Raw genomic sequence first — 22,952 nt, 5'->3', positions numbered from 1 at the left:
CTGATAGCTGATAGGATATTCAAGAAGTCAATAAACACTTTTATACTCTCCTGTACACAACTTACCGGAGGTACTGGTGCGTACCATCTCAACTCTCACAACCATGCATACACACTCTCAATATGAAACTCTTTTATCTATGATCCATACGAATAAAAGACCGGAGCACCCCACTGGGCAGAAATTACCAAGCTGACAGGACCAGAAACCACAAATTGGTGATTACATGAAGAAAAAAAATATAGTGAAGCAAGGGTTTGAAGGGGCAGAAAATGAAAGAGACATTCATTGAGGATCATTTGGGCTTAGATCAGGTTCGCTGGGGTCCCCATTCTCTTCACCCTCGCTGCTCTCTCGCTCATTGGATGAAGGTAGATGGCTATCATCCAGATGTTGTCCTTCACTATCTCCGGTTGTTTGTGGTGGCAAAGGAGAGACTGAACCCACTTCTTGCTCGGACATCAAGCTTGTAAGACCATTCTGCTTAAGATAGGTCTCCAGTGGCAGGTTTGCTACCTGAAGAAGACTCGTCATGCTTACTAGGGGTACCCCAACTCTTAGTTCATCCACACGGTCAGGATGGGAATTTAAGTCTAAGTTCCCCTGGCCAGTTTCAGACAATTTGTTCAAGGAATTTTCATTTTGGCATTTGGATTCTAGCTCATTCGTTGACTTGGTTTCATTCTCCGAAGGATCCAGGTGCAGGGATGCATGTTTAGACAAGCTGTCTACTTCCGCTTCATCTTTGGAGCCCCAAATTTGCTGATTCCTCTGAGCAATCTCTGCTTCACGCTCTGATTGACGCTTCTTCTTGCGCATCATTAGGGTTTTAAAACGGCGTTTAACAGTCATGCAGACATTGCATGTGCATGTAGGCTTGTGCTTTCCCTTCCCGCTTGGGGGCTGGATGCACACTATGCATGAACAGCCAGGCCGGTGCCTAGGGTGTCTGGTTGTGGTTGCAACTGCAGTCGTGCCTGGGTCACCCACATTATCACCGAGAATTGCAGCATTGGCCAAGGCATCCAAGCCAGAAGATTCATGCTCCTGGATTGGCCTATAGCTTGGCACCATTTTGCGTTTCTTGAAATCTGTTCAACAATGAGGTTATCAAGCATCAAACAACGTGGTACTGACACTTTCTTGTTATTAAAAAATTAGATTTAACAATATCACCTCAATCTAAAGAAAAATCTATGAGTAATTCTAACTGGCGAATCCATATGGACATACAGGGGACACCAATACCATCATAGGACAATAAAAAGCGGCATGTACGTGAAAAACAATTATAAGGGCACGTAGCTTATCCAATATATATGTGTTTGTGTGTGTGTATACACACACACACATATATATAAGGTCACCTAGGACCAAAATGATCACGCGTGTTCACATTTTTACCAACATCATAGAGTAAGCTTTCCCTCACTAATAGAATATCTGTTAAAAAGGTTGGTATTGATCTACCTGACTTGGTGGAAGAAAATACCACACCAAAGATACAGTCAAGTCCACATATATTTTGAGTACATGAGAGGTGAAATTCATCCATATTTCTTATACCAAAAGCAAAAGGCCAAAGTATAAAAGAACTATGCAAACCATTCCCAATTCTTTGTCAGGTCAATGATCATCAAACACAAATTCAAATTTGATTACTTATAACGTAAAGATAAGTATCTAAATGTAGCAATTGACAGTCACATCACTTTTATCATGGATGGGCAAGTTCCAACGAAGCTTTACTCACGTACACTACCTTGCATAGTGAAATGATCAATGGAAAGAAATATTTTTAATGTAACATAGCAATTTCCAATTAAGAAGAAAATAATTAAAATCACAATTCATACCAATATGGGACCTGAGAAGATTTTCCAATTCACTTGGGGTCAATTCTTCTGGTGCAGAACATGAATATCTGAGAAAATAGAATCGCCAAGGCTTAAAATGTGTCCCAGGAAACTTACTGCCTCACATCATAACAACTCAAAAATATCATTCACCTGCTTTGATCCAAAGAATTGTCCCCACATGCCCACTTAGGTGGAAGAAGAATGTGAACCGGAAATCTTCGCCACTTAGAGCAGCTATCACATTGAGCCCATTGCTCTTGTCCCCTGAAAATCAAAGCTCAGCTGTTCAGCAACAAAAATGGATTGCTGCCAATCATCCTAGAAAAAGTTGCAGAAATCACACAAATGCAACAAGAGTATTAACAGAAACTCATAATCTAAGAAGGTTCTTCACACAGTTGGACTGATAATGTATCATTTCCATGAATATCCTAGGGATGATGCAATTGAACTCCAAACCTTGCATAACGGCCATATTTACGTCATAAGAACAAAGTGCGTAGATAAATAATTATATGAAACACCAAAGTACTTTCTTTACAAACTATTGTAGATAAATAATTATATGAAACACCAAAGTTCTTACCCTGTTGACCGGACAACAAATATACTCCTCTTCCCAAAAACTGGAGGTTCCTGCATGTAAAGATTTATAATAATAAGAATAGAAGAGGAAAAGGGGAAAGAGGTTGTTTGGAACATGGAATAGGCAAATAATTCGCAACAGTCTTTTAGGCTTTTTTACATCTTTCGATAGCTATAGGCTACTACGTCTTTTTATAACTTCTATAGCAACTTCAAATGCTATTTAATCAGCATCACACGAATAGGACAAAGGATTTGCTTAATTGAAACACAGTGAAGTGTTGACCAACAAGAACTCAAGCAGGAAACAGTGTATCTTCTATTTCTAGGCATATACATGATTTTATCTCAGGAAAACTGAAACTACTGAAGAATATTAGTGGTAAAAGCTCCCTTTTCTCTGCAAATAATGCATGTTCTGACTCATCATCCAATTAGTGAAATACAAACTTCTCATTGTCTTCATAAGATAACAAATTGGAAAGATATGTACGACCAATAAAATGCCTAGATCAAGAAAACGAGATGTGGCAAATGTGATCACTGAAAAAAAAACATGAGATCAAAACGATCATAGAACTAGCAACTAAGAAGACACTATTAAACTTGTAATCAAGAAAACTGATAAATTCACTCACTTCATATTCTTCAAAATCATGATCGTCAATTGTGACAATGCTCGGCTTGACACTCAGAGGTGGGCAGAGCAAATCCTGTGCCTCTTCCCAAGAAAGTCTCAACTCCAAAGCATCTAGGTTATCAATTAGCAACCTCTTACTTTTGGACCCAATATTTCGAAGTCTCTTTTTCTCTGGAACCTGCAGTGATTGCAGCAGTAAGCCCTTCCTTGTCTGGTCATCATGCTTCTCAGATTTAAGCCAGCTAATATCACCACTGTTTGGATTGAAATGTTTGGACAATGCATTTAGGTGGGGATCATTGCTTCCCTTCAATGACTGAAGAAGGCCAGAATAACCACTTATTATAGGCAGGTTCTCAAAAACACCCGGAAAGAAACTTTCACTTGAATGAACACCATTAGAAATGGCAGATGGTTGGGTTTCCTGTTTATTTGATGGTATATATCAATATTATTACGGTCAAGTTTGCTAACAGGAACAACAGACTGATATTACCTGCATCGTGATCGGTTTTGATGCTTTTCTGAACCCCATAACAAGTTTGCCTTCTGGATCCATACGGCTAAATATTACTGCAGCAAAGTACACAGATTAACAAATTGAACCACAAAATATTACAGTATGTGCCTCCACTTCCCCAAAAACTATAAAACTAGAAGCAAAATCCAGATTGTCCAGTAAACAATGTCAAAGTTAGGATCAAGACAGACAACGACTATGAGTATGCAATCACAATTACTCTTAAATGCTAAACTATCACACACAGTTTAAATTAGCCATGTGTCAGAGCATGTTTCTTTTAGAATTGGAAGCACTTAAGAGTCAAAGCAATAATGTTGAAAATCCCACTCCAACTTAAGCTTATAAGGCCCTGTTTAGGAGGCGTCACAAGATTGGTAAATATGATAGAATAATCCTTTTGTTCTAATCAAGCATTAGCTCAATGAGGGCATTTTTAACCTAAATCTAATATTGACTTATTCAAACATGGCTCAAACACTGAAAAAAGAGCTACACTTATATTACCTTTGTCCATTCCAATGACAACAAAAAATATTCCATAGCATAATATCCCATGCAGGGCTAATCCTATTCTATCTTCGCCTTCGCAGTTAGCCCCAAAAAACCATGAAGAAATAATGGAGTCAAAAAATCATCAAACAAGTAGCCTTCTAGTAGCACCATGATATACCATGACAAGATAGAAGGTAGTGACATACTGACATGTTAATGTAATGGTAGCAGTAGGAAGTAGCTATAGATTCTTGAAGCAAGATGAAGGTATGAAGAATGTTCAGGAGTTATGCCAAATCCATGGGACAAGCTTAGAAAGACATTAAAAGATACCAGTATCTCCAGCTTGCAACTGCATGGACTGTATGCAAGGGGTTACACCCTCCAAAACGTACATCCTGCTGTTATTATTAGGCCAAAATCTGAATTGAAACACCCATTCTTTCCCCTTTACATCTTGAATCCTTAGAGGAAGGCCTTCTGGTTGAGATATTGGAGGAAAATATGCCTGCAGAACCATTCTATTTTAAATGATACAGAGCAAAGCTGATCAAGAAAGTCGATTCCACAATGAAACCAGAGTGAGCATAGAAAATCAACTGAAATGCTAATAATAACATCAAAAACTTACTTCAGCACATGCTTTGGGAAGCACCAAACGTCCTATGCGACCAGCATCACTGGCACTAAGAACCTTTTCAAATAATGGCACAATAGTGGAATTTGTACTGAGAGTTGAAATGGTTAAGAATCACCGAAACCATAATAATTATAATAAAATTCAAAGCATGGCTTAGCAGTTAGCAGAAATTAGAAAATACAATATCTAAAGACCCTTATGGATACTCTCCAGATATTTGCTGCAATTCCTGGTCTGTAATCCTCGGCCAATAACGAGGAAGCAACTGATTGCGCCCCCTTCCTTCGGCAGGTGGCCTAGCAACACATATCTGGGGGATGCCCATGCTCCCCTCCAAACCTTGGGCAAGGGTGGACTTAGGAGGCTTGGGCAAAAGATGTCGAGACCTCAGTCCCTGTTGGAATGGTGGGGATGCCTTATTATATCCCCTTTCATCAGGAACACCATCAGAAAAGGGATTGGGGCTTCCCAAGGGAGAACCAAGGGTAATGCTCAAGTTTGTTTGTGCCAGTGCATGAATGACAGGTTTGGCTGCTTGAGATGATCCATTCGACACTTCATTAAGTTTTGGGGAATGTACATTTCCACTTTCTCCTGGATGAAGTAGAATTCCCTCCCTTTTAAATTGTTCAAAAGACCCTTTTGTGTCATCATTCTGAAACTGTAGTAGATGTCCAAGCCCAATATTTTCAGTATTATTGTCAAACTGAATATGCTTCCTTTCACTGTCAATTTGGCAGTCTGCTGATGTGGATGGCCTTTCACCAACTATATCAAGCATTGGCACGCAGGAGCCATTGGGGTTTCCATCTCCCGCCATCTGGTTAATATTTTCAGAAGATCATAAATATTTGCATTGACAAGTGAACATTAAGTATTTAAGTAACTTCAGTTCAAACAGTGTCTAGAGAAAAATATCATATCTAACAGAAGAGTAATGATACCAACATGATTTTAACGTTGTCTCACAGGACTCCTATGATAACTAAATTTGACATGAATTAGTTATCACCATGCACAAGGAGCTGGGTACCTATTACCTTTTGAATGTAGAAATGTATGAGAGATCTCTGAATAAAAATAGATAAGTTGACATGAAAGTAAAAGGATCTTACAGAATTAACTCCCGAACATTTTGCACAACCTATGCAGATTACACCACCTCTGTCAAGTAGCTCAACCAGACACCTGGAGGCAATACATCCACAATGGAGCCGCTGCCAGTCCCAAAATTCAATTAAACATAATCCTCAATGCCAGTAGGGAAGTCATTGAAAAAGCTAGGGTTTAATACTATGATAATAGATCCACATTGCGGATTATTAACACACCTTGCCACATTTATTGCACTCCCTCCAACCAGAATCCTTCGCGTGGAACACATCGCAGAAGATTGATTGCTCATATGCAGAACTAGAGCAACAATGAAGCCAAATTAAAGTCATCATCATGATTGCATTATGTTATGAAGCTAACGTATCAAATCAATTCAATCCCTTATATATTATAATCAATACATCCCAAACAGCCCATTCCATTAGAAATGGAAACGTAAAAACCAATTATAGAGGTAGAAAGAAAGTAACAATGGAGTCAATATCCTCAAAGTAAGATTGTTATCTAACTGGTTTCTTTATCTTTAGATTCAAAATGTCAATGAGAATTTTCATCCAATTGAAAGAGAACAAAGAAACAATGAAACTACTAGCCTTAAGTACAAATAATCACTCGAGATGCTAAATTTCAAAATTAAGATTCCAAAATAAGTCGCAGCAATGCAAAACTACAACACATCTAAATTGGGCAGTGAGTCACTTACCCTTATATAATTCCAATTTGGATTTCCCAAAACAATATGCAAAATGCTTTGAGGGAAATTAAGAAATGTTAAAACGCATTTAACACAATCAGCAATTACAAAACATTAGCAGGATTCTGACTTTTAAAAAAAAACACAGAATGCTCTTTGTGCGTCACTTGGACATATGATTGGATGCAATCACGTCATGTGAACAGCTTGGATATATATATTGCATTATGGCCATTAAAATGATTTTGCTTTCAAAATTGTTGAATGGCCAATCTGGTCATTTTGCTATAGGACGGATGACAATAACTGAAAATAAAAGCTCCCAATTAAATGTGTCAAACCAGTTTGGTAAATGATATCAATTAAATTCATCAAAAATAAGGCATACAAATACCGTAAACAACCAAACAAGTCCGTATTAATGTTTTGCGAGAAAGTAGCCTACAAAAACCATTCTAATATAAGTAGGAACCCAATAAATATAACTACCGAACGTACCCACCAAAAAGGCTTTTTTAAAGGAGTAAATATAGGGGAATAGGGCACACCAGGAATTAGTTGCTTATCACAACTCAATACAGAATAACAGCCCGCCATTGATTAACTTACGAATCTACTGACCCTTACAAGACCACTAGTCCTAATATGTACATGTTGCAGGGCACTATTATGCATTTGGAAAAAAGGGGGATGAACAGGGGTAAAATTACCCGCACTTATCGCAAAGAACAGCGGATCCGCCACATTGAAGAGCCCAACCTTTCCTCCACTCGGTGGAGATTGGAGTTCCGCATAGTACATTCATGCAAGTCTTCGACGACGCCATTATAAATTATCAAGGCTCGATTCTCTGATTACCAAGACAACAAAGATAATCGAATCAAATCAACTCAAATCATAATAAAACCCTAACGATCCTCTCTCAATAAGTTCACCAAAATAAGAGAAATCGGTCAACAAACAGCATAGAGATAGCAATAGCAACACCAGAGCATTCAAAAACAAGAGGAACCAACCTAAAACCCTGTTTACATATCAAAATAGCAAAACATAATGGCTTCAACTCCACAAACGCTACGATAAGCCTTCATGTTTGATTGTCTCACTGTCTATGTCCACCGTAAGGCTTCGATGCATAAATCGACAACAATCAAGCTAGAGAATAAGCTAAAATCGATGACGGCGTCTGTCCCGGCGACCGGCGGCGGTTGAGCTCCGTGTTTTGGTAAAGGAATTGTAAACAAATGCATGGAAGAGAGAGAAAGAGTTTGGTAATGGTACCTTCAAATATGCATGCACGATGATACTTCAAGACTCGGCGAACTCGCGCACTTTCTTTTCCCCAACGGACCCACTCATTGTTTTTCTCCTAAATTTCCGAAATAAACGAAAATACTTATTTATTTTAGTATTTACTACTGTCATGTAAGAGTGCTAGAAATTCATACGGCGACGGCGCGGCAGCAATGCGCCACTAGACGCTTTTTTTACCAATCGCGAGCATGCAATACGCATTTAGCAGTCAAATTACCTGCATAACCCTACTGTCGTTTTAAGGTCTTCCTCCACCACGCCTACTGCCGTCCCACTGAGTTTATTATTGGGTCAACTGTCGACGATTTTATTTATTTCGTTTAGTTATTAGTTTTTACGACAAAAAATAATGGGGATGATGTAAGCCAGGTGACCTTCAAATGCCATACCTAACACGGTGAAAGAGAAACCCTAACTTCCACGCGCGGAAAGAAGGGACAGTCACGTCTGACAGCTGACCTTGCAGGTCGTTGCACGCGTCCTGACTGCGATTGGTGTTGGAACTCGGATTTTTGGGATGGAAGAATCTAACAATACAGCTGGTTTTTTCCTTATTTTTACAGCGGACTGGGTAAGATTGAGAAAGGCCCATGGGCTAGCCTCCGTCAAATTAAAATCAAGAGAGTATGTAGGCCCATGGGCCAAGCCCGTGAAATTAAAATCTAGAAGTATCGTGGAAGTGGAGGAACATGCCCAGCCCATAGAACCAACGTTTCCACTCCTTATCTGAGCATGAAAAACCATGTACCGAAAGTTTATGTATATTGTTCATTTATTCAGAATGGGACAATATATATAGGAACTAATGAAAGTGTAATAAGAGAAGCCTAAAATTTCCGAATCCCATCCTATAAAAGGATGGGACGTTGATTTTAAGTTTGATGACATGTTGTGATATCATTAGACCCCAACACAATGGTTGTATGTGGGATGGGATGGGACTCGAAACGACCCCGGAGCGGAAGCCAATACCCAGATAATAATAATAATAATAATAGACGACTTATTCACAACCGCACTGATCTACTAAAAGCCTTAAAATGTTTGGGATCGGAGACTTCCTTCCTCCCACTGCCATGACAACCACAGTTGTTATTGGCTTTTCTACGGAAAATAGGTTTGAGCCACTTCTTCAAGACCTTGCGAAAACCAAACCCACCACGGCGCCCTTGTTGAACCTCGTGCGTCACCAATGGCGGTGGGGAGCGAGCCAGACTGGGTTCAGAGAAGCTCCGGTTCAGTATGGCTTTGTTCAACAGTACTTCTAAGGAGAGCCTTTCGAACCGGTCCAACGGTGTGCTCTGCTCGTCTCCAAATCTTCTAAGAACCACTCCTATTTCATCCATGGATTTTATCTCCTTTTCATTTGCAAAACTTGATTGTTGTTGAGAGGAACTCATACTTTGTGTTTTATAATCGCAATTAAACTCTGTATCAGAGAGAAGCTGCCTTGCCCAATTCCCAAGCAATGGAAACGGCAAAGGCTGTGCACAAGTTTTTGCAGTTACCCAGTTGTCCCCAAGCAATAGTTGTTTTATGCAGCCACTGTCGCTAATACAGATCACCAAATATATACGGTCCGGAGTATTAATGGTACGATTTCAGCCGTTAGTATCTCAATCATCCCAATCAGTTATCAAAATTGCGGTACACAATAATTTTACGTCTATTATGTGAGATATATAGAGTCCACGAAATTACTATTGAATTATGTGTATCCAAATCTCTTAAACAAAATTTTAAAACATTTTAACTCTCAAAATACATGTTAGATTTTTAAAAAAATTACATATTCAGAATCAACACATAAAACTCTTTCTAACAAGATCAATTATTGATGAGTTTCAAAAACAAACGAATTCAGAACTAAAATAATGAATTATAAACTGTGCTTTTAAAAACAATAAAATCTATATCAAAACAATAAATTTTGAACAATAAATTACGGGATAAAATAGTGGAAATAAAACTATTTCATTTATTAAATTGTACTCCCATGGGCTACCAAACTGATAAGCAACATGTCATTTTTTATCTAATTCAGCGAGTGAGATAATTAAGATATTAATTGTTGGGATATTTTTATTATTTTTGATATTAATGTGCCTGGATCTAAGAAGGGTTGATGAGTAATTTAATTACACGTGGCTTGGGAATATTAACCATTAGGTGCTTTGTCAAAATGCTTGTCCAACTTAAAAAGAATTGTTCTTCTACTGAATATAATTGATTGTCTAACACAAAAGTAGGTCGAAAATTAGAAAAATTTAATAGTTTAAAAATTAAAATAATTGTTCTTGTACTGCATGTGAGTAATTTAACTTGAGTATCGTTATTTTGTGGGGATGAAGGGGCTTACATACTCTTCATATACCCAATTAAGGTTTTTTTCCCCTTCGGCTCTCGGTTGTGAATTGTGATGGGTTGTTTAGAGCTTGATCATGGATCAGTTGAACCCAAGGAATGGAGCAACGCGAAGGGGCAACTTCAGCATTATTGGGACATATCATTCTTGACATAAGGGCAGGGCTATTAACACTAAATTACCTAACACGGTGAAAAATTGGTACGACTCTTATGGATGTAACATATATTGGATATGAATGTCAATTCCTAATAAGTTGTCAATGTGATATTAGTAACTAGGCCGAAAATATTCATTTAAGAACCAATTTCAGACATCGAAAACTTATGTACTCACTTGAATCTAACCAATGATGCACATAACTTAATTGTCCAACAAAATCCCCAAAGAGAGAAATTTAAATATTTTTCATGACATAAGAACCCGGAAATATAACCTTTCGAGTGTGAATAAATTTATGAGCTCGCATAATGACCTACAAACCACCCTCGTCCTTTAGCCAAGTTTATAAATGAGCCAACCAACCAAAGGTGGTGTCAATTTCAACTCTCAGTCTCGGATAATAATGGCCCAAGTCTCACGTTCTATTGGGCTCTGAAGTCAAGTCCATAGAAAATAAAGAAATCTGGCCCATTATGATTTATCAGCTGCCATGAAAACCAACTTATATAAGTCAATAATAATATATTATTAATAATAAATCTATGCTTGGGTATGGTTCTTGTAAGTCAAGTCTGAGTCGTAACCGACCTAGGAAAAAAAAACACGAATATCAGGAACAAAACCCTTGATTATAACCCGAATAGAAAGTCCCAGCAATTTTGTGTTCTTGTTTCGTCAACTTCTAAATCGTTTGACGTTTATATGCTCTGGCTGCGTGAATTCTAAGCTTGGATTTGGCTCTGGATGTCCTCGAATGTTTACGTTTGAGCTGATTCGGTGACTGCGAGTTGTGTGGCTTCCCGGAATGAGTTGGCTTCGCAGATCTGATAAGTGATTGGAGTTTGGATGCTTCTATTGTTTGTGTTATGGATAAATATGTAACTGTGGTAGCTCTGTTTCTGTTTTTGATTTTCACCGATGTTTCCAGTGCTTCACTGCTCTCTAAGTTTCGATATTTGGTTGCTGTAGATTCAAGCAACAATAATTACAAATCTGCCCGAATTGAAGTAATTCTCTCTGTGAATCTATCTTTTTATATAGAATTTTCTTTTGTTAATTGTGAGGGCAACAATGGAATGACGCGTTTGTTGTCAGGTTTCTCCATCACCAAGTCCTGTTTCAACCAGTTCAAACGATTCAAAAAAGGATCCTCAGGGACCCAACAGCAATGATCCACATAAAGACGATCATACGGGTTCGAGCAAGAAGGGATCCGGGAGCTCAAATCCTAAAACTCAAACAAATGGCGCCAATAATCAGGAAACCAAGAAGAATGACGATGATAGAAGTATGTCAAAGTCAGTAATTAGTGAAAATTGTACGGGTCTGGTTAAGAGGTGCAAGGACCTGAACTCATTGATTGCATGTATTCCTAATTTCCGTTCCGGTAAATCCCTATCTATTTTCTTTCCTTTAACTTTTGGACCAAAATAATTCGTTTGGTTGCAAATTTCTACATATTTCCGTGAAATGGAAGCAAAGACTTTGGCCTATGAAATTGTTGTGAATGGAAGTTGGATGGTTAATGGCATTGGGCAATTTACACTATCTCTTAATGAAAAGTGAAAAATAGCTGCTTATTTTGCAAACCAATACTTCAAAACCAAATACAAATCTCATGGCAATCTCGTTGAAGTTTCATTTTAGATTACAGAATATTGAAACGCAATTACTTCGTTGCTTATAGAATGCACATAATCTATGGAGAAGTAGAAACGTCATCACGGCCACAAACAGTCACTGAAGGAGTCTAGGAGATTTGGCCCAGGTAGTCTATTTTTGAGCAAGATGCTACAACCTAGCGTTCCTTTAGATCTTGGAGAATGTCAGCATCTCAATGAGAGGTTCTTGGTGCTTCCATATACTGACCTAGTGTGAGATTGTTTAGATTCCTTATTAGTTATCTTCTAAGGTTATGCAGTCATAATAATATCATCAGCATACACCACTTTTAGGATATTCCAGGCTTTAGTTGTTTATTTCAATGGAGTGATGGACAATTGATTACAATTGTACTGATTCTTGATGATATGAGTAATCACTAATCAGTCTTATTATTTTTCTTGTTTGCTATCTTGAAGGGTTGAAAGAATTTGGTGTGCTGGTGGAAAATGTAGGAGATGTCGCTTTGAACGTGAATCTTTCTCTCCCAGTTTCTCTAGAGAATAGTTACAAGTCAATTGAAATACCGAAACACCATTCCCGGAAGGTTTGTTCTTCATTCTGATACTTTGTCGTATTTCCATAATTGTTATATGCATGCTATTAATCCTAAAATCTTTTTTAATTTTATTTAAATGTTTTACACTCCTCATACAAGGGTTGGACAATGGACCTCATATTTGTTGTGATCAATAATGTTAGAAATTGAAGCTCGGATAGGCCTCAGAAACATTTTGACGTATGTTTCTTTCTCATTATTAAGCTACACCTGAGTGGTGAAACCTCTGCAGTCTCATAGATAGATTGATTACTAGCTTATTTAGAGTTCACTCGACATTCCTAAATGCATATTATTGTCTGAGATATTTGTTGGAAAATAAATCTTTTCTGTAATTTTCAATATACTGATTTTGGACGTGCTTTCCATGGGCACTGCATTCTGAAGTGTTCATTCCCTTAAATAGTAAATGAAGGAGGAACCATAGAATTTATTGCGAAAAAACAAAGATGCAACGGATAGGGAAAAAGAAAGAGGGGGGAGGAGGGGGGGGGAGGGTTGGCTTCGTGCTTCCACATTCTGATGGCTTTTTAACACATGATTCATGGAGAAAGAATGAAAAAGGAACGAGATACATAACACACATCTATACATAAGGCAAGCACACATATGACCCTAATAAATGATTCAAAGTGACCTGGACCTCAAATTTTTTTCCACTTGAACTTACCCCACTATCCCCCGTACATGTAGAGAATGCAAAAGTCCATATCCATTTTCCAGTATCAAAAACACTGCTTCCTACATAACCTTTGTTTTATGTTGATGGGTCTTGACAGAGCTCTATTACTTCGTCTTTGTCAGTTGTTGCGTAGAATATGAGTTCAGAAACTGAATAGTAATGAAATTAAGTTGGAAAATATTAAAACTCTGTGAGAAGGTAGGCAATAATAATTAAAAACAAAGATTAGCATAAGAAACAGGGGAAAAATAGCTAGTGTAAGTTGATATAATATCCTTTCAAATTGTTTGTTGTTGCTCTCCCACAAAGCTCATAAACAAAACTACAAAAGCATTTCTCATTACTTTCTGCTCATCTGTACTTTCAGATTAATGTCACCGTTGACAAAAGCACCAAGCTAATCTTCGATGCTGGAAATGGGAAGTGTGTGCTTCACATAGGGCCCGATGAATCTGAAGAGAATTTTTTCCTGCACCTTCCTTCTTATGAGAAGCTGGTGACCCCCATCAACGGTGCTTATTTCATAATTTTTACTGTGATAATTTTTGGTGGGGCATGGGCTTGCTGTAAGTTTGGGAAGAAGAGACATCAGGGTGAAGTCGCTTATCAAGAGCTTGAAATGGGATTGCCGGAATCTCACATGTCTAACAGTGTGGAATCAACGGAAGGTTGGGATCAAGGATGGGATGATGACTGGGACGAGGAAACGGCCTTCAAGTCACCAGTAAGTCATCCTGTAGGAAACGTCTCAGCCAATGGCCTTACTTCAAGAGCCTCAAACAGAGATGAATTGCAAAATGACTGGGATGATTAGTGATTTTATACCGAGCTGGATGATGAGGTAAATTAAAAGGGAAAAAAATAGACACAGAGAATACCAAATCTGCAATGTTAGCTGTAAAGCTTTCTAATACGACTTGGGGTTGTGCTGCACTGGTTAATGCACTGAATGCTATTTTTACTTCAAATACCGGAGGTAATATATTTTTCTTTCTTGAAACCTATCTTCTGTTGTTTTGTTTTTTCGCTGGATATGATTCTGGGTTACATTTGTTTTGTACAATATTTTGACATCCAGTCTCCTTTTGGGTAAAAACAGAATGTTCTTTCAAAAACTTTTTGTGTTGTATTGTTGAGAGAGGTTGGACCTTGGAGGAGAAATGATCTAGCGGCGACTATCTTTTGATTCAAATTGTATAGGACATCTTTTAAACAAATAGATACGGAACTCGGAAGTTTTTTTCTGTTGGGTTCGGCCATCCATCTCTCTCCTTTCTTTTTTTTGGGTTATTTTGTATTTTCGGAAGAGAATGAGAAAACAATCCAAAGGTTATAGAGTGCAATCTGACGGTCAAAATGTACGTGCATGTAACCACTACAGGTCGTACCCAGGGGTTCATATTTGTGATGTGAACTGTCCATTCTGATCCGACCGAGACCGGTGGCTTTGTCGTTCAAAGCCAGAGTTGGGTCAATTGCTTGGGACTTGGGAGATCTGCATTAGTGGTGAGTTTGAGGTGTTGGGGGCCCAATCTAGTGGGCCAGAGTTACTTACTACTAGCTTGTCCGTTACAAGACAGCTTGGGCCAAGTGACTTGGCGAAGGCCCATTTTCGATGGTTTTCTTTACGTTACGTTTTAAATTTGATAATTTTAAAAAAAATTCATTGGTTCCTTGTTCTTTAAGCCACGAAGCAGAGCTAAATACCTAAAACGGAATCCTATTTTCACCAGATTGATCGAACTTGACACTATTCTCAGCTTCTTCAGAGAGTGCTCGATGGATATGGAGATGATTCTTACGCTACCATTAAGAGCCTGCGCGACCCTTGTTTGAAATCTTTTAGAGGAAAACGATGAATTGCCGATCACTGCTATTCTGCACGAGGCCCGCACCTCAAGTATGCTCGAGACTAATTGCCTGCGAGCGGCATCGATTAGTAGTGGCGGACGGAAGTCCTCGCGTGATAGGGATTCTGATGATTCCTGTGACAATGATCATGGGGGCAGAGAGAGAGAGAGAGAGAGAGAGAGTGGAGTTGGAGGTATATTACAGGAGAAAAAATTGGTGAGTACTTAGCTAAGAGAGCTCAGAGAAAGGATATCAAAATGGCCAAGGAATTGAAGTCACAGGGATTTTATAGTTTTTCGAGTGTTTTCAAATCACTTTGGGGATTCAAATCTTAATAATAGATTTTTCATTTGTGTGGCTGCAGAAGGTTGAGCGAGATGTTGTTCAAGGTCTGCCACCTGACAATTTTTCTCTTTAAAGAAAGGAAAAAAGAGACAGAGAAAGGATGGGCGGGCAAGATAGAGAAGGTAGAAAAACTTCATTAATCAAGCTTGGATCCTCTTATGGAAACTTCATTCCTGATTTCTCTGATGATAACATAATTAACACTACGGCAAAAGATCCTTTTGAATGTAAGGTAATAACTGATGGTACAATGCTTATTCACTTAGCACTAAAGTAACTAAACTCTTCATGTTTTGGAGTTTATTTTGATGCGTCGTTCTTCGTAAGATGGCTCAGTAGGCCGTGACATGAGCGGAACATGGGAAGCCTTCTTTGCTACTCCATTACACAATGAAGATTGATTATTTTCTGAAGGCAAACAACCCAACAGAGCCTCATGAAAGATGGCAGCTTGAAGTTGGTAGGTTCTGCACTCATTCTGCAAGTGTTCGCACAAAGCTTGCCTAGCATTTGATGAACAAATGAAGTTGAGACCTTCAAATTCACAGGACAGAAGGATTAGTGGAATCTCCGGAGCCATAGCGTACTGAGGTTTCCTTGCTGTTCCGTCAATGTCCAGTAATGTGTCAATGATATCAGGGGATTCAAGACCTTGGCCAATCATGAATAGAACAGCAACAATGCACCGGACCTGATGCCACAGGAACGCGCTGCCATTGATTTCAATTGCAGAAAGTTCATTGCCGAGGAACTTCATATCACAAGAGGAAATTTGAAATGAAGTGATTCGCCGCCTATAGTTGTGTACATTTACAGCATCCATCTTACAGAAGTTCCTGAAATCATGTTCCCCTACAAGTCTCTTGCCTGCATCCTCCACAGCCAAGAGATTCATATCCTTGCTCCAAAACAGATATTTATATTTCCTGCTCAAGCAACTAAACCTTGCACTGAAGCCAACCGGAACTGGACACCAGCCTACAATTCGAATATCTTCTGGAAGTACACGGTTTAATACTCTCACATAATCAAATTCTCCATCATTGTGTTCTTCTTCCTCTCTGATTTCCTTGATCCTTGATCGTACAAACAGAGAAATTACTTGCCCAACAGAGGAAACACCTTTGTCAGTCCTTCCACATCTTGAATATTGCGACTCCTTCTTGTCGCCAACTAAAAGCCTGGTCTTCTCCAGAGCTTTGAATATCTCAGACTCAACAGTTGGATCCATTTGTGCTTCCGAAGCAAAACCATAAAACCCCTTGCCAAAATACATGACCTTGAGAGCAATGAATCTCCTGAAATAGTGATCGGTAGAACCTGGAAGTCGTTCTGTTGATTTTCTGTTAACTTTGGAAATCATTTTCCTACTCTCGTCTACCATAAGTTTCTTCTCCTCTCTCTTAGAACAATGACAACGAGAGATTGTAGATGATAGTTTCGCATTCTCGGCCTCCAGTTCCTTAACCCTTTCACGGAGAGACTCTAGTTCAGATTGGAGGTTGCTAATAACACCTTCCTCTGACATCGTCGTGTCTTCTCAGCCCTGCTGGTATTTGAATCCAACTCGAATTTGGAGACTTTCTTAACTAATCCTGCTCAAATTGGAGAATTCTTCGTTGCGTTTCAAGAGGCTTCAACGAAGATATTCGACGACGATGCCAGTGCCAGAGTGTGGTACCTGGATTTTTTCTCTCGTCTTCCTCGCCTTCTCTCCTCTTCTTCCGGACGTTTCCCCCTCGTTGACTCCTCTCAGCTACTTCAGACAACAACTTCGGAGAATGATAAACGGCGAAGCTGGCCGGCTTCTCGAGGAATCACGACTCTCTGTGCCCTACAATGCTTTGTCTGTTAAAGGCTTAAAGCCCAAATAGCGCAATAGTGTGTTCCAGCCCAATCACATTAGCTGCAGCCAAAATCCCGCAGCCCATTTAGAGTTACGTATGCAGCCCAATTTGAAAGCCCACAGACCATTTAGAGTTACTTATGCAGCCCAATTTGAAAGCCCACAGCCCATTTAGAGTTACTTATGCAGCCCAACTTGAGAAGTCTATGCACTCGTAAGTGTCGGATGAAAGGCCTTTTGTTATGTGAAAGGGAAAAGTGGACTCTCTCTCTCTCTCTCTCTGTCTCTCTCTCTCATTTATTGTCTTTGTTTTAAGTTTTAACTCAGCAGTAATCGCTTTAAACTTTAAACTTGTTACTTTCTTCATTTGCTAATTGCTATGGATCAACTAGACAACTATTTTCAACATTTTGTGCGTGTATAAACACTCACTTCTCTGCAAAACTAATAAACTCATGATTTAGCCTTTTGGGGTCCAAAAAAGAAAAAGAAATATCAATTGCTAGTGACATGCTATGGCCTATAATAGTCATCCACCAAAAGATTTCACCCCATCAAAAGCTTAAAGATTCTTTTCAGGATCAGGACCCCGCCAAGTCATGTGACATGATTATAATGATGTCCAAGCACAATTTCATTTCTGGTCCAACACTTCTCCATTAATCTAGACTTGAAATCTAAGCCTCAATTATTAACCCTACTTGCACAAACACAGAAGGCCTGAAGGGTTGTGTTTATATTATCTGCTCGAACTCATGACTTTGAAAATGGTGCATTTCTAGACCATAATTAGCACCACTTGGTAGTTGGTACATGCTTAAACTAGTGTTGAGACCAAAAGTGCAGGCAAAGCAAGGGATTACTTCTTTCAGACAACATGACTAATCTTCTGTAGTCAATTATGCTGTCTTTAACTGGTGACTATCATATGTTATCATATTAAGTGAATAATACTCTTCCACCACTTACTTTTCTCATATTTAGCAATTCAATCCTTCATCCCTGTTTCCCCTTGTTAACTGAAAAAAGCAAAAAGTGGCAGCAGATGATATCAAAACAAAAGAGAGATTCAGTGTTGTCTATGGAGTAGATAGACTATGAAGATTAGTACCAATGCACCAAGTCCACCCGGTGAAAAGGAATCCGGTAAGAGAAACAAGGAAAACAGAAACAACACAGAACAATAACCAAAAAAAAAGCAGGAAAGAAAAAGAAATGGACATTCAAACAATATATTATTTTCTTCTGTAATTTGGAAAAAAAAAAACCCGGATTCTTCTTCCCCAGATGGACACTTCTCTTCTTTGTTTTTCTTGAAAATGAGACGTTCAATCTACTCCAACTCCTCTTGATCTTCTGACGGGCACTGGATCAGCTCTAAGATGTTAACAACCTCTTCCATGTCAGGTCGATTTGATGGAACTTGTGATGCACATATCAGACCTAACTTTATCACTGGAATCGCCTCATCTGCTGGAAAATTACTCCGAAGCCGCTCATCTACACATTCCTCCAACCTGCCATCCTCCAGTGCTCTCCTTACCACGTCGCAAAGAACCACCACGTCATCTTCCATGTATTCCACAGGCCTCTTCCCGGTAACCACTTCCAAAACCAAGACCCCAAACCCATACACGTCACATTTCTCCGTTATCTTCACTGTTTGACAAGCAAACTCAGGAGCCATGTAACCAAGTGCACTCTGGATTTTGCTGCTCAAAATACAACGGTCCAGCATTGGCAACAGCTTCACCAGGCCAAAGTCTGCCACTTTGACCTCACCAGTATCATCTACGAGGACATTGGTTGATTTCAAATTGTAGTGAATTAAGTTCAACTGATGTAAATGCGCCAAACCTTTTGCCATCCCAAGAATTATGCGGAACCTCTGGCGCCAAGTCAGGCAGTTCCTGCCAGGTCCGTCATGGAGATGCCTATACAAACTCCCACTGGATATATATTCATAGATGAGGAGTTGCAAGGATGGAGTCCAATAATAGCCTTCGAGTCCTACGAGATTGTGGTGCCTGATCTTTCCAAGATGTTTCACTACCCTCTCAAAATCTTCTTGAGACTTGATCAAACTGGAAACTGTCAGCTTCTTGATGGCAACTGAACGCCCATCTCGAAGAATTGTCCTGTAAACAATCCCAAACCCACCACGACCAAGTTCACAGTCCTTGTTGAGCAGTGCATGATCTCCAGCAACAAACTCAGCATCACCAGTAAACATGACAAGCTTTCCATAGTTTGGATCATTAGTCGGGGAACAACTGAAATCGTCCCCATTAGATAATGCGAGTGCAGTAGCAGAACGTGACATTGATGACCGAACACGAATATTGAGAACAGTAACAACCACTACACCAACAGCAATGAAAGCAGCAGCCCCAATGGCAATAAGAACAGAGATACTAAGAACTATCTTCCGACGCCTGTGATTGAATGAGGAAGAACTGCCATTGGACGAATCAGAGGAGTTAGGGTTGAGGACAATGGGCTTTGGGTGAACTGAGGGGCACGGACGCCTCACAACCGAGCCACACAAAGATGGATTGCCAGAGACAGATGAGGGGGATATTGTGTTGAAGTATCCCCCAAGCGGCAACTCACCTTGAAGGTGGTTATGGGAGACATTGAACAACGATAGGTGTGAAAGATTTGTCAGCTCCTTGGGTAAGCTTCCAGTTAGGTTGTTAAAAGAAAAATCAACAAACTGAAGGTTGCTTAGGTTTGCAATTGCAGACGGGACAGGACCGGTGAGTTTGTTCTGAGACAGAATCCTGACAATCATATTGCCAATGAAGTTATACATTAGCAAACAGTCTCAATTACACAAGCCTGCTTTTAAATTTAAACAATATTCAAACAACTACAGAAATGAGCATATGATCCCATGAAGTTCTGTTACCACAGTGCACCCCAACAATGCTCAGTTGACCTTTTGTTTTTAAAATTTTCTTTTTCTAGAGTTTAATTGCCATCTTATTAAATGCCATTACATGACTAATGCTATTTGCGGACAAAGCAAATATGAAGGTTCTCACAGTCAAACAAGATAGGTGACAGGGAAAAACTTACAAAGTGGTAAGAGACGAGCAATTCTTGAGTTGGGTTGGAATTTTTCCGCTTAGGAAGTTCTTCTCCAGGATCAACTCCTTGAGTGAAACAGCTCCTCCAATTTCAGAAGGAATGCTTCCATTTAGCCTATTGTCACTCAAATCAAGAACATTAGTTGATTTCAACTTGCCAATGCTCGTCGGAATGGAACCAAGAAGTTGGTTTTTGGACAAATTTAAAGACAGCAAACTACCAAGAAATCCAATGGTACTTGCTATTTCGCCAGAAAATGCATTAGAAGATAAATCTAACACACGAAGACCTTGATTAAAAGCCGCCGTACTCATCCCGTTCTCAGAAAGCACTACATTCTGTAATCCCCTCCCAAAAATCCATGAAGGAAGATCACCAGACAATCCATTCTGGCTGACATCAATAACCAAAAGGTTGAAACAGTTTTTCGTCGACTCAGGCAACTCTCCAGTCAAGCGATTCATAGACAAATTCAGTTCCTTCAACACTGTTAGACTCCCTAATGATTCCGGAATCCAACCAGAGAACCTATTTGCAGAAAAGTCCAAGGTCTCAATAGTTGTCAGTTCTCCAATCCAATGTGGAATATCTCCAGTCAATGAATTCCCCCGTAAAATCAGTGAACTGCAGGAACCAAGACTCTGCATCGACTCTGGAAGACCTCCAGACAAATAATTTTCACTAAAATCAAGGGATTCCAATAGAAAGCAACCTCCAATATCCCATGGAATCCGTCCAGACAATCTGTTCTTCCCCAAATTGATCACTCTCAAATTGTATAAACTTCCAATTCCTTCAGGAATCTCCCCATCAAGCAAATTATTTGAAAGATCAATGGCCTCAATGCCCCTCACATACCACAAAGCAGAGTATATCTGCCCAGAAATCTGATTATAGGAGAAGTTAACAGCTTGAAGTGAAGAGCATGAGGTCAAAGAAACAGGGATTTGCCCTGTCAGATTGTTCCTGGCAAACGAAACCGATCTCAACGACCCACATTGTTGAAAGAGCTCATCTGGGATCGACCCGGAAAGACTGTTCTCACTCAAATCAATAACCTGCAAGCTCCACAGGTGAGCAAGATCAGGGCTTATGCTGCCGGAGAAGTTGTTGTTCGATAACGACAGAACTTGAAGGAACTGCAACCGCAAGAGGCCGCGGCCTATATGACCCGAGAGCGATAAACCGTTAAGGCTGAGGTGGGTGACCCGGTTGGTTCTCTGGTCGCATGTGACACCATCCCAACCGCATGGACTGTAATCGTCCTCCGTCCATGACTGCAGCTTCGCTTCTGGGTCTCGTAGACCGGCCTTGAACACGATCAGTCCCAATACGTCATCGTTTAGAGTCGGATCAAGAGACTGAACCAACACAACCAGAAATGGAGCTAAAAGAAGACAAAAGAGTAGACGGTGTAGCATTTTTCAGTCGATTTCTCGGTTGTTAAAAATGTCAGTCCGCCATGAAATGAAAGGAATTCCAGGAAAATCAGCTGATATATAAACACAACACACGTACAAACAAATAGTGTACAGAAAACAGAGAAATGGAAAGCAGGTAGCCACTAAGAACCTCAATGAAGCTTCAAATGCTTATTGAAATGGAAGCTATACTTGATGATGATAATAATGATATGACGAGGTTGTTAAGACAATGCACTTTAGCTGTCTGGGGACAAGAATGAACAACTTTCCTCTTCGTTTTCTCTGTATTTGAAGTTTGAAGCTTGTATTTTCTAACCCAAAAAAGGGTAAAACTATATATACTCACAGTAACAGATAAAAAAAAGGGTAAAGCTTTGATCTCCAAGAAATACCAAAACACCAAACTCACATGAATTGCAAAACGAAGAGTAAATGAGAGAGAAAAGCATAAAATTAAGTCCAATTTGAACCGAAACAACAGAGATCACAGATTACAGAAACCCAAAAAGAAAAAATACCAATATTTTGTTTTCCCTGGAACCTAGATTTCCAGGCAGGGATTCCCGGCGGAAGGGGCGGTAGAAAGAAAGAGAGGGAGAAGAAGCGGAGAAGCTGGGAACCCTACAGCGCCATTAAAGAAGGTTAAGGGACAGTGAGGACTGAGGCCTGTAAACAGAACAATTATTAAAAATGAAATAAAGAAATGATTATGTGCAGTAAAAAGAATGTAACGGAAGAGTAAAGCAGAGGCAACATGTTTTGCAGCTGCTTCTGTTCTGATAAGAGAGAAAAGGCATAGAAGAAGGGATTATAGCCTTATACTGACCTTTTGACTTCATTTACGCAGTCTTCGGTCAAACAAGAATCCTATGCGTGTTAAGTCCTCCTCTCACTCCCACGGGATGCACAACATTGCGTTACTCCCCAAAGTACCTAATTACCAATAGCTAGCGCTCGTCAACTTCAATTCAGATTTTTTTTTAATATTTTTACGGCAGCCGAGGTAATAATTTCAACCTCCGGCGGACGGTGTAAACATTAAAGACAACAAAACTTTCCATAAATGATAAATAAACTGAACGTCTGTAATGGTCCTCTAG

At 39.5% G+C, this 22,952-nt stretch overlaps 4 protein-coding genes across 7 annotated transcripts; 1 reads left to right on the top strand and 3 right to left on the bottom strand.

Annotated features, from left to right (window-relative positions):
* Window positions 1–13: 13 nt before the first annotated feature.
* LOC119991330 (B3 domain-containing transcription repressor VAL2-like) lies at window positions 14–7,984 on the bottom strand. 4 transcript variants are annotated; one of them, XM_038837693.1, is made up of 13 exons: window positions 7,831–7,984; window positions 7,260–7,399; window positions 6,071–6,152; window positions 5,855–5,956; window positions 4,946–5,559; window positions 4,731–4,827; window positions 4,433–4,607; window positions 3,581–3,657; window positions 3,083–3,508; window positions 2,446–2,495; window positions 2,010–2,123; window positions 1,857–1,924; window positions 14–1,091 (listed from the first exon to the last, which is right to left on the bottom strand). In XM_038837693.1, the coding sequence occupies exons 2-13, from the start codon at window positions 7,373–7,375 to the stop codon at window positions 286–288; spliced, it is 2,727 nt and encodes a 908-aa protein (XP_038693621.1). In that variant the 5' UTR covers window positions 7,376–7,399; window positions 7,831–7,984; the 3' UTR covers window positions 14–285. The 4 variants fall into 4 exon arrangements, with proteins under 4 accessions (XP_038693621.1, XP_038693612.1, XP_038693628.1 ...); XM_038837684.1 differs by lacking the exon at window positions 7,831–7,984 and adding an exon at window positions 7,566–7,824; XM_038837700.1 differs by lacking the exon at window positions 7,831–7,984 and adding an exon at window positions 7,566–7,824 and having other exon boundaries at window positions 3,083–3,400.
* A 2,956-nt stretch (window positions 7,985–10,940) lies between these two features.
* On the top strand, window positions 10,941–14,454 carry LOC119991372. The gene is made up of 4 exons (XM_038837738.1): window positions 10,941–11,397; window positions 11,486–11,777; window positions 12,472–12,599; window positions 13,661–14,454. Exons 1-4 carry the CDS (start codon window positions 11,257–11,259, stop codon window positions 14,105–14,107), a joined length of 1,008 nt encoding a protein of 335 aa, XP_038693666.1. The 5' UTR covers window positions 10,941–11,256; the 3' UTR covers window positions 14,108–14,454.
* A 1,149-nt stretch (window positions 14,455–15,603) lies between these two features.
* Window positions 15,604–17,330, bottom strand: LOC119991364 (tRNA pseudouridine(38/39) synthase). Its single transcript, XM_038837732.1, has one exon. The coding sequence runs from the start codon at window positions 17,015–17,017 to the stop codon at window positions 15,776–15,778; it is 1,242 nt and encodes a 413-aa protein (XP_038693660.1). The 5' UTR covers window positions 17,018–17,330; the 3' UTR covers window positions 15,604–15,775.
* Window positions 17,331–18,381: 1,051 nt separating this feature from the next.
* On the bottom strand, window positions 18,382–22,639 carry LOC119993090 (leucine-rich repeat receptor-like protein kinase PXC2). Its single transcript, XM_038840014.1, has 2 exons — window positions 20,417–22,639; window positions 18,382–20,118 (listed from the first exon to the last, which is right to left on the bottom strand). The coding sequence occupies exons 1-2, from the start codon at window positions 21,847–21,849 to the stop codon at window positions 18,669–18,671; spliced, it is 2,883 nt and encodes a 960-aa protein (XP_038695942.1). The 5' UTR covers window positions 21,850–22,639; the 3' UTR covers window positions 18,382–18,668.
* Window positions 22,640–22,952: the final 313 nt, after the last annotated feature.

The sequence above is a fragment of the Tripterygium wilfordii genome, chromosome 3 (assembly GCF_013401445.1).
Source record: "Tripterygium wilfordii isolate XIE 37 chromosome 3, ASM1340144v1, whole genome shotgun sequence".
In the NCBI taxonomy this organism is placed as follows: domain Eukaryota; kingdom Viridiplantae; phylum Streptophyta; class Magnoliopsida; order Celastrales; family Celastraceae; genus Tripterygium; species Tripterygium wilfordii.
Note: the sequence above shows the minus strand (reverse complement) of the source record. Positions and strands in the feature narration are given on the sequence as shown.

Bases quoted from the DNA above. Each gene is read 5' to 3' on its own strand.
- LOC119991364 (XM_038837732.1), bottom strand. From the start codon at position 17,017: ATGTCAGAGGAAGGTGTTATTAGCAACCTCCAATCTGAACTAGAGTCT.
- LOC119993090 (XM_038840014.1), bottom strand. From the start codon at position 21,849: ATGCTACACCGTCTACTCTTTTGTCTTCTTTTAGCTCCATTTCTGGTT. The intron at 20,119-20,416 runs GTAAGTTTTTCC...TATGATTGTCAG, and splicing joins TGCTCGTCTCTTACCACTTT to GATTCTGTCTCAGAACAAAC.
- LOC119991330 (XM_038837693.1), bottom strand. From the start codon at position 7,375: ATGGCGTCGTCGAAGACTTGCATGAATGTACTATGCGGAACTCCAATC. The intron at 5,957-6,070 runs GTGTGTTAATAA...TGGGACTGGCAG, and splicing joins AGTGCAATAAATGTGGCAAG to CGGCTCCATTGTGGATGTAT. The intron at 3,509-3,580 runs GTAATATCAGTC...TCAAATAAACAG, and splicing joins CAAAACCGATCACGATGCAG to GAAACCCAACCATCTGCCAT.
- LOC119991372 (XM_038837738.1), top strand. From the start codon at position 11,257: ATGGATAAATATGTAACTGTGGTAGCTCTGTTTCTGTTTTTGATTTTC. The intron at 11,398-11,485 runs GTAATTCTCTCT...GTTTGTTGTCAG, and splicing joins ACAAATCTGCCCGAATTGAA to GTTTCTCCATCACCAAGTCC. The intron at 12,600-13,660 runs GTTTGTTCTTCA...CTGTACTTTCAG, and splicing joins CGAAACACCATTCCCGGAAG to ATTAATGTCACCGTTGACAA.